This window comes from Lemur catta, chromosome 17, assembly GCF_020740605.2.
Source record: "Lemur catta isolate mLemCat1 chromosome 17, mLemCat1.pri, whole genome shotgun sequence".
Lineage (NCBI taxonomy): Eukaryota > Metazoa > Chordata > Mammalia > Primates > Lemuridae > Lemur > Lemur catta.
The window spans coordinates 50,748,567-50,762,215 of record NC_059144.1 but is presented as its reverse complement, the minus strand read 5'-3'; the positions used below and the strand labels follow the sequence as shown (position 1 = coordinate 50,762,215).

Here is a 13,649-nt window from a genome sequence, read left to right as displayed (position 1 = left end):
TCAGGTAACTGAACAACCAGCAGAGGCTGAACTTCTACTTTTCTGATTAAAGTCATAGTGCTGCCTCATCAGCCAGTCCCAGCCCGGGAAGGCCTGGGGCCGCTTCCTCCCCCAGAGCAAGGCCCGCCTCTCCAGAGCTAAAGAAAGGTGTGGCCCTTCCCAAGACAGGGCGAGCCTGCTGCCTCTGCAGTCTTGAGGCTCATCCAGTGACCACGTAACGGAGAGGAGACACTCGTAATAGTGGTGGAGTCCCAGCAACAAAGCGGTGAATGGTGCAGAACATCAAGCCGCAAATGGAAAACTTTGTATGACTGCACCTAAAGTATTTAGATAATTTGTTTTCCTTTTATTTATTTAGTTTTGAGACAGAGTCTCACTCTGTTGCCCAGGGTAGAGTGCCGTGGCATCAGCCTCACTCACAGCAACCTCAAATTCCTGGGCTCAAGCGATACCCCTGCCTCAGCCTCCTGAGTAGCTGGGACTACAGACATGCACCACCACGCCTGGCTAATTTTTTCTGTATATATTTTTAGTTGTCCAGATAATTTCTTTCTACATTTTTTTTAGTAGAGATGGGGTCTCACTCTTGCTTAGGCTGGTCTCGAACTCCCGAGCTCAAACGATCCTCCCACCTCGGCCTCCCAGAGTGCCAGGATTACAGACGTGAGCCCCCGCGCCCAGGCGTGTTTTCCTTTGAGAACCACCACAGTTCATTAGTTTTCACTCACAGCAATGTGATCATCTCTGTGGTTCCAGCCTGAAGCTCTGCAAGTTCTCAGTGAGAGTCGAACGGAGCAGATGAACACAAAGGTGAAATGAGAACCTCGGAGCAAACAGCTCCACGGAGCAGGGTTCCCGGCACCCACCTGGGCATATGCAGGTGAGCAGGAATGACGCTGCTGCAATCCAGGCAGTGGTCTAGGTCACCTGTGACATCACCGTGGACAGAAAGCAAGCCATTGCCTCTCCCGGGACTCAGTTTTCCCATCTGCGAAATGAGGTCTCTCTAATGTCCCTTTTGACCCCCAGGCCAGAACTGAGGTCTCATCTCAGCTCCCGGAACAGAGAAAAAATAGCCAAGTTGGTTTAGCCACATGACAAGGAAGAAACGTAACTCCGAAATGACCAACCTGCTTTCTGTTTTCCGTTTCTGCTCTTTCCACCCTTTTCTGTCTATAAGCCCAACCTCCTCTGCTCACCTCCTGGGAACACTTGTTCTATTCTATGGGATGAGGTGTTGCCTGGCTCTGGAATCCCAAATAAAAGCCAATTAAGATCTTTAAACTAAATTTGTTGTAATTTTGTCTTCTGACACTCCCTTTTGGGGAGAGGCATTGACTAGGGGCCATGGGAGGGAGTTTTAGGGGAGCAGAATGTCCCGTGTGAGGATCCGGCCAGGTGACACGGGTGTGCACAGGCATGACCACTGTGGTCCTGGGCACTGCTCGCCGCGCGGACACAGGCATCGGGTGCTGATAGCCAAGGGAAGTGCGCAGGGCCCCAGCCGTCTGCACCTGCAATCCAGGTGTTCCAGCCCCCTGGGGGCCTGGAGGCTACAGGGACCTGGAATCAAATCCTGCCTTCTCTGTTCAGGAGCTGTGGGGAAGCCACGTAACATGTCTGGGCCTCCGTTTTCTCATCTGTAAAATGGGAGAATGGACAGTCCCTCCCTCCAAGGGTGCTTGTAGAATTAAATGAGCTGGTGGAAGGATGGTGGGGGCAGAAGGGAGGCAGCCCCACCACAGCTCCTGCTGGAGGCTTCGTGGGCAGGCTGGGGCGGCCTGGCTCCCTGTCAGCCGCCGCCCCCAGCAGGGAAATGGGTTGGCACAGACTGGGAGGGGGCACAGTGCCGCCTCCTCTGGCAAAGGGGAACCAACGGAGGCAGGAGAACCACGACGGCCAGACATTTCCTGCGCTCCCAAAGCCGGCGCTGGCGGAAGGGGTCACGCCCGAGTCCCTCCAGCTACTCCCCCCGGGGTCTGAATGATGGGCCCTCCCAAATTCCTGTGAAGCAGAGTCCCCCGCAACAGTATCAGGAGGTGCAGCCCCCAGGCGGTAATCAGCTCCTGAAGGCAGAGCCTGCTCCTGGAGCTCCTGTCTTCAGAACCATAGAAATAAATTTCTGCTTTTCATAAATTTGCCAGTCTGCGGTATTTCGTACAGCAGCACGCTCCCCAAACGCTGGCTTCATCACCCCTGTAAGGAGGGTCTCGCTGGCGCGAAGCCGCTGGGGGCCTCAGGGCTAGGGCCAGAGGGGAGACCCGGCGCAACTGCTATGCGGACGGGGTGGGGCAGAGCAGGGACTGGGGGCTGCAGGGCGGGGGCGGGGGCAGGCCGGGGAGGGCCGCGGAAAGGGGCTGCGGGAGCGGGTGGGGCGGGGTCGAGGCTGCCCGCAGGAGCCGCGGGGCGCGTGCGGGGTGGGGTTGGCGGTCCGGGGTTGGCCGGCTGGGGAAGGGGGCAGGCGCTCTCCCTGCGACGGGCTCCGGGCCAAGGCGGGCACTGGTGGCGCCCCGGAGGCGCGCCGGCACCTTGGGCTCCTGCTCCGGGCACTGAGCGCTCATCGTCCTTGCACTTTTCAGCCGGCGAGTGGCGACCCCTCTGCGGGCCTCCTGGAGCCCCGGGTGTCTAGTGCCCCGCGGCTTGCGGGTCCGGACGCCGTGCCTCCGCCCCCAGCCCTGCGCGCTAGGTCCCGCGCCACCGTGGGGAGGACGGGGTGGGGGGGGATGGCTCGCACCCTGGGCTGCTGCGGCCGAAGTTCGTCGCTGCCGGAGGGGCGCGGGGAGCCAGCACTCCGTGCCGGACCGAGACGTCCCTCGGCCCGCGCGCCTGACTGTGTGCGCGCGCGGGGTCGCCCGCCGGGTCCTCAGCAGCCGGGACAGGTGCTGGGGAACGCCCAGAGGAGGCCAGCGAGGAAGAGAAGCCTGCGAGCAGGGACGCCTGGACCCTGCCGGAGCCGCGCTCGGATTGGGGGCATCCCCCTGGCCGCCGCGGGAGCCCCCGGCCCGCTCTCAAGTCCGTGGGCACCGCGCGGTGCGGAAGGGGCGCTGCCGCGCACGCTGTCCACGCGCGTCCGAAGGCGCGTGCGGCGCGGGGTGTGCGCGGAAGGTGCGTGCGTGTTTACTGAAGCCGGCGCCAGGCGCCCCGTGAGCAGCGAAGTTCTGGTTCTGAGCGGGGGTACAGGGGGTGGGGACTGGGAGGTGGGCGCTTGTGCGTTTGCGAGTGTGGGGTGAGAGTGTCTTGCCCACCGCGTGCGCGCCGCCCGCGGGCCCCCGTGTGCCCCAGTGTGGCCCTGCCTGCCCCCGCGCCTCCTCCACCCTGGCTTGGAGAGATGGGGCCGGACGAGGGCGGGAGGAGGGCGGGAGCCCGGCCGGCCTGCGGAGTCTTTTGTGTCCGGAGATTAGCCAGCCCGAGGCAGAGCTTTGTCAGGGAACTCACGTCCCTCAGCCAAGTTCCCATCCGGTCCGGAGTCCGCAGCTCGGTGCTCTGGGAGAAGGGGCTGAACTAAGGTCTCGGGCCTGTTCTGGCCGGGGAGGCTCCTGGGCGTCCCCCTAATGGGCCCCTGGCTCTCTGGCCTTAAAGAGGAAACGCTGCTTTGTCGTCTCCGTTAGGGGGGCAGGGGCCACAGAGCTCAGCTGGACGGGAGAGCCCTGCTGCGCCCAGGGAGGGAGAAGGGGCTGTTCCAGAGTTCTAGGTAGCAGGACCCTGGGACAGCCAGGTGGTGCGGGTTTGATGTCCTGGGCCTCTGTGTCGGGCACCGCTGGCTGGCTGAGCCGGTGAGGGCCGAGGGAGGTGCTGTATCCTACCTGGAGGAAGAAAGGGGCTGCCCGAGCTTTCCTGGGAGGCTCACTCAGTGCTATGGCATTGTGGAGCGGGCAGGGTTAGGGTGTTCCCGCAGCTGTTCCCTGGGCTGGTCAGGAGTCCCGCGGGGTCACAGACACAGGCTGGAGCTGGGGTATCTGTGGCCTCCGGGCAAACCCACAAAGGCCCACCTGCCCTTTCAGTCCTCAGTCCCAGGGTGGGGAGCTGTGGGGGGGTGGAGGCCCCTAACCCGAACCCGAACCCAATCTGCCCTCCCAGCTCGGCCCTGCTCTTGGTTTCAGCCCGTCCAGTCTTGGGGAGGGGCACGTGGTGGCCCCACCGAGGACACTAGCACCTTCCAGAGCCCTCCTGGGCCCAGGGCTCGGTGGGGCCTCTCCAGGCACCCCCAGCCCCAGCCCACACTCCGGCGTTGCCCTGAGCCCGGGACTGTCAGCTGAGTGCTGAGATCCGGGGAACCAGGCTGTCCCTTGGCCACTGCTGCTCTTCCCGCAGGGGCCTCCTGGCCTGGAGTGCAGGGAGGGGCGGGGTCGCCGGATCTTCTCTTGTTGGTCCACATGGGGTGGAGCCCCGTGATGACAGAATGAATGAGTGAACGAGTGAATGAACGAATGTTTGCTGTTGGAGTCTTGGCTGTGCTTGGAGTCTGTTGGTTTCCTCTAAATACAAAGTGCTGACTTTAAATTCCTTGGATGTCTTTCCTTCCCTCTGTGTATCCCGCATAGAGGGCCTGTGTCCACACAGCTGGGGGGGCGCGACTGGCTCCCCCACCTACCTGGGGACCTCAGCGTTAGCACCCAGGGGCCTTGCGTCCTTCTGTCCCTCCTCGGCTGCCTGTGCGTCAGAGCGGCTCTCTCTGGGCAGGTGCTCTGCCGTCTGGCCCCGCAGCCCTGAGTTGGAACAGCCCCTTGTCCCCTTCTCCAGACCAGGAAGCCGAGGACAGAGGCGGGGGGCTTGCTCTCCAAGGCCTGTCTGGGGCTTGCTGGGGAGCCCAGCACCGGCCGCGCGGAGCTGCTCAGTGGTCAGGGCACTTGTCATGCAGGAGTGTGGCCCACCAGCCTCAGGTGGAGCAGCCAGTCCCCCTGGGTCTCTGGGACCTCACACCGGTGCCTGTTGGGGGCTTGGGGCCTCACCGAGGGCCGCTGCTCACGGGGGCCCCCTGCTCCTAGGCCAGTGCCCTGGAGAGGCAGGTGTTCGACTTCCTGGGCCACCAGTGGGCGCCCGGCCTGGCCAACTCTGTGCAGTCAAGGCCATCGTCCTGGGGCTCTGCGGCACCAGCCGGTACCCCTGACGGTGAGCCCACTGTGCCCAGCCTCCTCGTGGCGGGAGGGATGGCCAGGGTGGGGCTCCAGCGGCACTTCCTGCCCTGTTTTCCCAGAAGCCACCAGACGCCCGGGGAATGCCAGCCCTATCCCAAAGCCTTGACGCCTGGAATTCCGACCTGGATGGTGTGGCTCTTCCCAGGGCTGCGCTTGGGGCAGCTGCGTGTCCCGGGGAGCATGGGGCACTTAACATCGTCACCGTCATCCCCTTGGTAGGCCGGTGTGCATGTCCTAAGAGTGAAGGCCCATCCCAGCAGGAGTCCAGCTCCCGTGAGGGGGAGGAAATAAGCTGGGGAGGGGGCAGCTCACACAGGGTCCCCTAGGGGCCCAGGCACGTGTCTGGGCTCAGCAGCACCCCCAGCTGGGGACCTGGACAGCTCCGCACCGGACTCCCAGCCCCCAGCCCGTTCCAGGGGCAAGACCTGCCGTGCTGGGGCAGGGAGGAGGCCTGGCTGGGGCTTTCCAGAGCCTGGCCCACCCCTCCGCTTCTTGGATTGGTTGGACGCAGCCCTCACTGGCCACCCGAGCCCTTCCCCAGCCCAGCTGCCATTCCCGGTGCTCTCTGACCCCTGCCTTGTCCCACAGGCCAGCGTGAGTGAGGAAGCCGCTGGACCACGCCTGCCACCTCAAGCCCCAGTGCCCATCAGACCACCGTGGCCTGGGACACGGCCCTCAGCTCTGGAGCCCCCAGACCCTGCAGCACCCTCCCGGCTTCAAGCCCTTGGACACCAGCAGGGCAGAGGGCAGGGCCTGGCTGGCTGAGACTTTGAAAGAGTTTGTCATTTCCTTTTTCTAAAAAAAAAAAAAAAAAAAGACAAAAGAAAAGACTCAGAAACCACATGTCCATCGCCCGGCAGCCAGGCTGGGCTGGTTGAGGAGCCCCTCCCTCCGGCGCCCTGCCCTGGGCCGGCTGTACACACTGCTGCCGGGGGAGTGGGAAAGGTGTGCCCCCCAGGAACTCCATGTGGGTGTGGAGACCCCGCAGGACTCCCACCCAGGCAAAGCCCCCATGCTGCCCTGGGAGCCCAGACTGATGGAGCCCCGGGGTCCCCTGGCCCCTTCCATGCTGTGGGCCTGGGAGCAAGCGCAGGTGGCTGCGGTCCCCACCCACCACGAAGGGCAGGTGCTTCCTTGACAGTGGAAGGGGGACCTTGGGCCAGCGCTCCAAGAGGAGCCCCAGGGACGGTGGAGCAGACCCATGAAGGGACAGGCCAGAGCTTCGGGGGGGGGTAGGGCTAGTCCATCCCCAAAGTCCTTAAGACATGGGAAAGATAAGAACAGGGGAAGGGAGCTGGGAAGGGGGTGTCCTCAGCAGTGGGCTGGGGAGGAGAGGCTGTGACCTGTGACCTGTTGGGGTCCAGGGAGGCAGCCGCGCTGTGGGACAGGCCACTGAGCACCATCCAGGGGAGCCCCCGACTTTATTTATATTCAGAAGCATCCGACATAGGTGCAGTGAGACCACCCCCTTTGCCAAGCAGGGGCTTCCTTCTCCGCCCTGGGCCGCAGTCTGGGAATCGGGCGGGTCAGGGCTGGACGCCAGCTCCTCTGTCCTCAGCAGAGCCTCGTAGTCTGCACGGGCTGAGAGGGGCAGGGGGGCCCCCAGCGGCCCGTCTGGGTCTGGCTGCAGCGCCTGGAGGGACAGGAGGAGGGAGGGTGAGCACCACTCCCCGGGGGTTTGTGCACTGCCCTGACTTTGTCCTCCTGGGGACAGTCACAGGCCTTTGAGAGGCCACGGGGAGTGCGGGGACATCCCACCCATGTCGCTGACAGTTGAGGTTCCCCATCCACGCGTTTCCCAGGCCTGGGCTCCCGGGTGAGATCCAGGCCCAGGGTCTCCTGCCTGTGCCCCTCCTGTGTTTCCCTGCACGTGTCCAAGGCCATCTCCCCTCACCCTGGCCCAGCTGCCACCCCAGCACCTGGCCAGACAGGGCCGTTATCCCCACTGGACCACTGAGGACAATCGAGGCAGAGGAGCGGCAGGTGTCACTCGATGTGCATGGCTGAGGGCGTGGGGCGCTCACCTGTCCTAGGACAGGAAGGTGCGCACGCGGCTGTGGACGGGGGCCCGGCAGATGGGACACAGCTGCAGGCTGGGGGCGCACTCCGCACACGCCAGGTGGCCACACGGCACGAAGACCACAGACACGGCCCGGTCCAGACACACCTTGCAGGTCCTCTCCTGCTGCAGCTGCCGCAGCTGCTCCTCCATGGCCCCGGCTCCTCGCGGCTCAGGAGCCCACCGCACACCTGGCCTGGGCTCCGCTGGTTCCTCTGAGGGAGACAGGGCCATGAAGTGTCCCCAGGCCTGCCCCCCCAATATGGGCCGGTGGGGAGAGGTGGGCTGTGGCATTGCCCAGCCCCCACAGGTGCCAGCTGCCCCCCCACCCAGTCCCAGCCCCCAGAGGGTCTCAGCACCTGGCTCCCGGGCACCCTCAGTCTGGGCCTCTCTTCTGGGCGTGAGCTGCTCAGGCTGCCCGTGGACAGGAGCTGTGGGCAGTTAGGAATGGACCTGAGGCCTGTCCTCCAGGGGAAAGCGAGGCCCAACCCAGAGACAGGACCAGGAGCTGGTGAGGGCCAGTTCCGACCAAGGGAGGTGCAGGGTGACTCAGGGTGCCCTTGCTGCCGGACACCTTCCTACCCACACCTCCCACAGCACAGCAGGCCAGAGGCTTCCTGGAGGGGCCACCAAGGAGCTGCCCCTTGGCCAGGGCACTCTGCCTGTCCAGCTGCTTGGGCGTTGGCCACGGACGCTGTGTGCTGGGCACCACTGGGGACAGTGAGGCGAGGGGAGATGCGCCCAGAGGGGGGACCAGGAGAGGAGCAGGATGGGAGGTGGGCAGCTCTGGCCCCTGCTGGTGTGTGGCATAGTCCCCGTGAGGCAAACCCGGGCAGTAGCCTCACGCCCACCCGGTGTCGGCCTCAGCTACACACGGCACAGGCTGCAGGTGCCAGGAAACAGCGCGGCTTCCATCGTGGCTCTCACCTGGGGGGATGGTGAGGGCGGGGTCTTCCGGCTCTTCCCATGGGTCCTGCAAGGAGGCTCGAGTGAGCGGAGGCCCTCCCCAGCCCCCCAGAGCCCTCAGGAGAGACTCACCCAGGAGCCCCGCAGCCGGGGACAAGCCTCCCGGACGCTGTGCACAAAGTCTCTTCCCTTTGACCGGAGCAGGAATGGACACCTGAGGACAGTGGGTTGAGAACCCCACAGAGAGCGGGTTGGGGCTGTCAGAGCCCCCAAGTCAGGGCCAGGCCCGTGGGGGGTCCTGCCCTCTGCCTCCCACCAACTTTGCAGACAGCCCTGCGGAGCATGGGGAAGCAGCCCAGGAGCACCATCCACAAGGGGTCTTCCCCGGGACCACGGGGACAGGAGCGCCCGGGGTGCAGACCTGGGGCCCCCCATGGCTGTTACCTGGGGAACCACTTGGCGTGCTCGGTCCAGGGGTCGTCCCCTTGCTTCCAGCTCTGCAGACCTCCGCAGCAGCAGAAGCACCTCACCTTGTCCTGCTGGCCTGCGGTGCAGCAGAGATGCTGGCCCCGGGCAGCCCCACGGCCCCCAGCCCATAGTGTGGCCCCTCCAAGGGTGTGAGAGCTGGGGGGTTCCCTGGGGGGTCTTGCTGAGTGGCTGGGCGAGTGGTTTCACGCCTACCACTGGTGTCAAAGGTGGAATGAGGACAATGTCGGGGCACTTGCCAGGATGGACCCAGAACGTTCCGGAAAGGATTGAGTTGGCATTCCCATTGTCCACAAAGCCACTGGGTGGGGGCAGGCCCCTGGGGCCTGGAACGCCTGTGGCCCTGGAGCTTCAGGGGACCCAAGGGCCCCTCCCCAGGTCATGCCTCCCCAGGACTCGTGGAAGGGGGCTGTCCTCACATGACAGTCCAGTGTGGGGCTTGGCTTCAGGGGCTCATGCCTCTGACCCCTCTCCTGGCGGCCCCACCCCCTCACACGCTGAGTTGGGAGCAGAGATCCCGGCTGGGGCGGCTGCCAGCAAAGCCGACACCTTCCTCTGAGCCCTCCCTGGGGGAGCGGGGAGCTGGGGCTGCCCCTCCATGAGGTGGCTCCCGCCCGTGCAGCCACCGGTCCCCAGGGTGCCAGTGTGGGTCTGGCCTCTTTCCCGGACAGTGTCTGGAAGGTGAGCACTGACCCCCAAGCCCATTGGTGACAACGACTGCCACTGTGCCAGCACCTACAAAACCCCTGAGGGGTCCCGCCCGTCCCTCAAGCCTGACCGTGCGGCCCCCCAGCTGTGAGGTGAGGGGCAGGCCCGAGCCACGGCTAGAACAGGCGCTGGAGGACTGTCTAGGCCAGATGCTGCCGCCGGCAGAGCCTAGAGAAACTGCCCACGGGCTGAATGGTCAGGACTTTTGGGTCACTGGTCGCTGTCCCCTAACTTCTGTCAGCCCTGTGGACACAGGTGTAGGTGAAGGGGAGGGCCCCGGGCAGTGTTGGCCCCGTGTGCTCCATCATGGAGGGCTTGGGGGACCCCTGGCCAACTGGGGCACCGGCAGGGCCACTGAGGCAGGCCCTGCAGCTGACATGTCCCGGATGTGGCCAGTGCAAGCCCCTCCCCCGTGTGCCATGGTTCCGTCCCAGTGTGGGCAGCAGAGACTCCAGGAGGGGCAGGCCCCAGGACCGGGCCCAGACAGGGCTGCAGGACCTCCGACCCCTCCTCGGCCAGACTCTCCCTGTTGGGGGGATGGGCTCTATGGAGAAGGCCCCAGAATAGTGCCCAGGACTCACCCGTGTAGAAGAAGCCAGCAGCGGCCAGCAGCTCGGGCCCTACGCCAGCGGTCGGTGGCCAGTCGTAGAAGGAGGCCAGCCGCACCTCCTCAGAGCCCATGCCGGGGAAGGCAGACCCCTCCGGCAAGGGGGCCCTGGCCCCCTCCGCCTCTTCCTCCTCGGCCAGGGGGTGCAGCTGGCCCAGGATCTGCCCGTCCACGTGGTCCCGGGCTCCCCAGGGGCCGAGACCCGGGTCATGGCCGCACAGACAGTGGGGTCTACAGTTTTCCTGCGTGGGGCCGTCCCCGGCTGCCCAGTGGCTCGGCTCTGGGCCGCAGCACAAGCCCTTGGCCCTGTCTCCGGGCCCCATGGAGGCAACAGCAGCTCTAACCAGGTCTGAGGCAGAGATCGGCCCTGGATGGCCAGTCCCGGAACACGTCCAGCCGGCCCAGCTCTGGCTCCTGAACCCTGGGCCCTCCCGGGTACAGTGAGGCAGGCACAGTCTGCCACCAGATGCCCCGGGTGGGGGAGTGTCCAGCGGCCGCTGCTTTCTGGAAGGGGCCGAGCCAGGTCACATGTGCTCTGCAGCCACAGCAGGTCACGGGCCCAGCAGGGGCCGCAGTAAGGGCAGTGGTGGGGGCCGCAGGTTCCGCTCCCCCCCACAGGGTGGGAAGTGTCTCTCAGAACAAGGGGGATGGAGCTGGCACAAAGCCCTCCCCAGGCGTCCTCCCAGGGATCTGGGGGTGGGGGCAGGGGTGGTGTCTGATGTCTGATGGCAGATCATTGCTGCCCAAGTCAGGATGGACAAGCACAGTTGTGGGGGAAGCACCCCCTTGCAGGGCTCCTTTGGGGACCAAGGTGGTGGCCAGCCCAAGCTGACAAAGCCTGTGGCCGTCAGCACAGCTGGGCCAGCACGGGGGCAGGAGGCGTGTCTGTGTGGTCAGCACCTGGTCTGGGAGGGGGCTGAGGGAGGGCAGCTGGCAATGACGTTCCTCTGTCCCCTCCCCACTGTCTGCTCTCCAGAGCAGACCCTAGAACTGAGGGGTGTAAGTGCTTATTGGGGGTCACCCCCGTCAGCACCAGGAGAGACTAAGTATGTTCCTGTGGGTCACTGCCCTGGACACCCCTGCTGGGGCCTCTCAGAGCCCAGGGACTCCCTGATGTCCCGCCACAGGGCAAACCCCTGGGCATGTGTCATTGCTCCAGGCTGAGCCCATGGTGGGTGTTGGCTCCTGGTGGGACCTGAGCCAGGAGAGCCACCGGGAGAGTCGTAAGAGGCCAGCAGGGGCACATGGGATGGCGAGTCCTCAGCTGCTGGGTTGGGCTGGTCTAGACACTCACCTGGCCATGGGACTCAGTCAGGACGGTCACTGTTTCCGAGTGCAGGCGTCTGGGCCGCACCTTTGCTGGGGTCTGTTAGTCCGATTGACTTTCTGGACGTGCCCGGCCCAGGCCTGGGTGGGGAGACTGACTTCTCCCTGAAGGCTGTTCAGTGCGGCTGAGCCTGGCTCCTGCCTGCCCCCTGCCCCGTCCCTGCGCCCTGTGAAGCTGAGCTGAGAGGCTGCCTGGGGCCAGGTGCGACCGAAGGCACCTCTGGATGGGCAGGGTGGGCGGCACGGCCCTCTGTTCCCATGGTCCTGCAGAGCCCAGAGCCACTGCCAGCCCTGCTGCCTGGAAACAGGAGAGGTCCCGTCTCTGCCCCAGATTCCAGCCTGGGGAATCCAGGAGATTGCTGGGCCTGGCTTCAGGAAGGGCTGGATCAAGGTGCTCTTGGCCACAGGGAGGACTCTGGAGAGGGAAGCAGGAGCAGGCTCCGGGGCAGATCTGACTCCGCACACCCCAGCGCCACAGGGCGGAGTTGGAGGGGCGCAAACCTCACTGAGTGTCAGGCACACAGGGAGGTGCTGGTCTCTACCAGAGAAGAAAGGCTCCCCTGGAGGCCTGTTGAACAAGCAGGTCACCAACCTGCCCCGGGGGACTCAGGGTCCTCTGGTCTGTGGGGCCGGACACGTGTGTCAGTTGGAGCCCACGGGATACGGAGGACCAGGCTTCAGTGTCCCTGCCTGGGGTCTGAGCTCGGATGTCCAGGACGTTAGCCACCGGCCACGTGTGTCTGTTGAATTTAATTAAAATTAAACAAAATTGAAAATGCAATTCCTCAATTTCACGTGCTCAATAGGTACATGTGGCTGGTGCCCCCCGTGCCGACGGGGCTGCCTAGGAGTTGTAGGAGCCCCGGCAGGTGACGGCCCACCACACCCGTGGGGTGAGTGCCTGGCACGCCCTTCCCAGCTGCCCCTCAGCTGGGGAAATCCAGGCCAGCGGGTGGGGCTGGGGACAAGCGAGGCCCGAGTCTCCTAACTCCTGGCTCAGGGCTCCCTCTGCCGGACGAAAGGAGACAGCACAGGTGTGAACAGCAGCTTTGCAGCCGCGCGGCGGGCACAGGAGCCGTGACCTGGCGTCCCAAGCGTGCCCGTGGTGGGCACGAGATTGCACGGAGCCACAGGAGGCTGCAGAGAGGAGGAGGAGGAGCTGAGCGTGTCCAGCCGAGGGAACGGCAGGTGTCGGGGGTGGCAGGTGTCTGTGAGGGTCTGCCTTCCCACCGCCCAAAGGAGCGTGACCTTAAACAGCAACTAAAAACACGAGGGGGGGGGAGGCCCAGCGGACAGGTGCAGAGGGAGGCGGTGGCGGGAAGCAGAGGCGCAGAGCGGTGCTCCTGCCATTTGAACAAGGGCTCTGAGTGCTCACCTTGCCCTGCCGGGACCGCCTGGCTCAGAGTGGCCCTGCGGTTGCCAGGTGAGGCCTTTCCGCCCCAGAGCAGAACTGCAGGTGCATCGCTGGGTCGCTGGGGGTTGAGCCACCTGGGGTGGGACAGTGCTTCAAGAGCCATGTGGTCCCCACAATCCCTGGGGCTGTGTCAGTGGGCGAGGCTGCAGCTTTGGAGCAGACCCTCGGGAGACGCTGGCCCCGTGCCTGTCTTTACCCACCGTGGTGGCAGAAGATGTCCCTGGAGTTGAGACAGCCCCGCTGCGCTGCCTGCAGGGAGGGCTGCAGACCGGCAGCCCTGGGCCAGCGGGTGGGTGTACCGTCCACGCTGGGCTGCTGGCCCCTCTCGGGAGTTGTGCAAGGGGCAAAGCCTCTGCGGGGCAGGTGCCAAGGGTCAGGAGTAGGTTAAAGGTCAGCGAGCAGCCCCAGTTAGCTACTGGCATGGGCACTTTCTTTAGCTTTTTGGAAGCTCAGCTGCTCCAGCCCTCCAGAGCCACTTCCAAACCCCCCATTGGCTCTCCAGACACAACGCAGACAGTGCACCTTCCACACAGCAAGCTGTCTGCCCAGCACCCGCACCCAGCAGTGGACACAGGGGTGGCCCCTGCTGCAGGGAGGTGACCTTCTAGTGGGTGGGCCGGTGCCACTGTCCCCACCTCCCAGGGTGCTCCTGCAGCACCCTGCCTGTGTCCTCAGCGGACGAGTACCTGCTCCCTCTGAGTTTCAGCTCAGGGACAGACTCCTCCCCATCCTGGCAGGGGCTCTGAGCCATGGTGCCCTGTTTCTCCTCCATCCTCCTCCCATCTGGGGTGCAGGGGTGGCAGCTGGCTTCTGTCCCGATGGCTGCCTGGTTCCTGGTGAACAGTGCTCACTAGGCCGAGCCAAGTCACAGCCCCTGCAGGGCTGAGTGTCCCTCCCTGGGAGCCCTGCAGAGCAGGACCATCTCGGACCCCAGCGCCTGCTCACACATAGTAGGTGGTCACTGCACCCTTGTGGACGCGGTCTTTGTTGCTGGCCCCCAAGGCCAGC

The 13,649-nt window shown here is 64.8% G+C and overlaps 1 protein-coding gene across 2 annotated transcripts; it reads right to left on the bottom strand.

Moving 5' to 3' along the window:
• Positions 1-6,555: 6,555 nt before the first annotated feature.
• Positions 6,556-11,597, bottom strand: BIRC7 (baculoviral IAP repeat containing 7). Of its 2 annotated transcripts, XM_045529349.1 has the most exons (7): positions 9,876-11,597; positions 8,545-8,644; positions 8,233-8,314; positions 8,122-8,167; positions 7,554-7,625; positions 7,160-7,409; positions 6,677-6,768 (listed from the first exon to the last, which is right to left on the bottom strand). In XM_045529349.1, exons 1-6 carry the CDS (start codon positions 10,222-10,224, stop codon positions 7,165-7,167), a joined length of 894 nt encoding a protein of 297 aa, XP_045385305.1. In that variant the 5' UTR covers positions 10,225-11,597; the 3' UTR covers positions 6,677-6,768; positions 7,160-7,164. The 2 variants fall into 2 exon arrangements, with proteins under 2 accessions (XP_045385306.1, XP_045385305.1); XM_045529350.1 differs by having other exon boundaries at positions 6,556-6,768; positions 8,233-8,357; positions 8,545-9,969.
• Between the last annotated feature and the right edge of the window lie 2,052 nt (positions 11,598-13,649).

Coding starts and splice junctions, on each gene's coding strand:
- BIRC7 (XM_045529349.1), bottom strand. CDS start 10,224: ATGGGGCCCGGAGACAGGGCCAAGGGCTTGTGCTGCGGCCCAGAGCCG. Junction 8,645..9,875: donor TGCTGGCTTCTTCTACACGG/GTGAGTCCTGGG, acceptor GCTGCACCGCAG/GCCAGCAGGACAAGGTGAGG. Junction 8,168..8,232: donor CCCGGCTGCGGGGCTCCTGG/GTGAGTCTCTCC, acceptor GCCTCCTTGCAG/GACCCATGGGAAGAGCCGGA.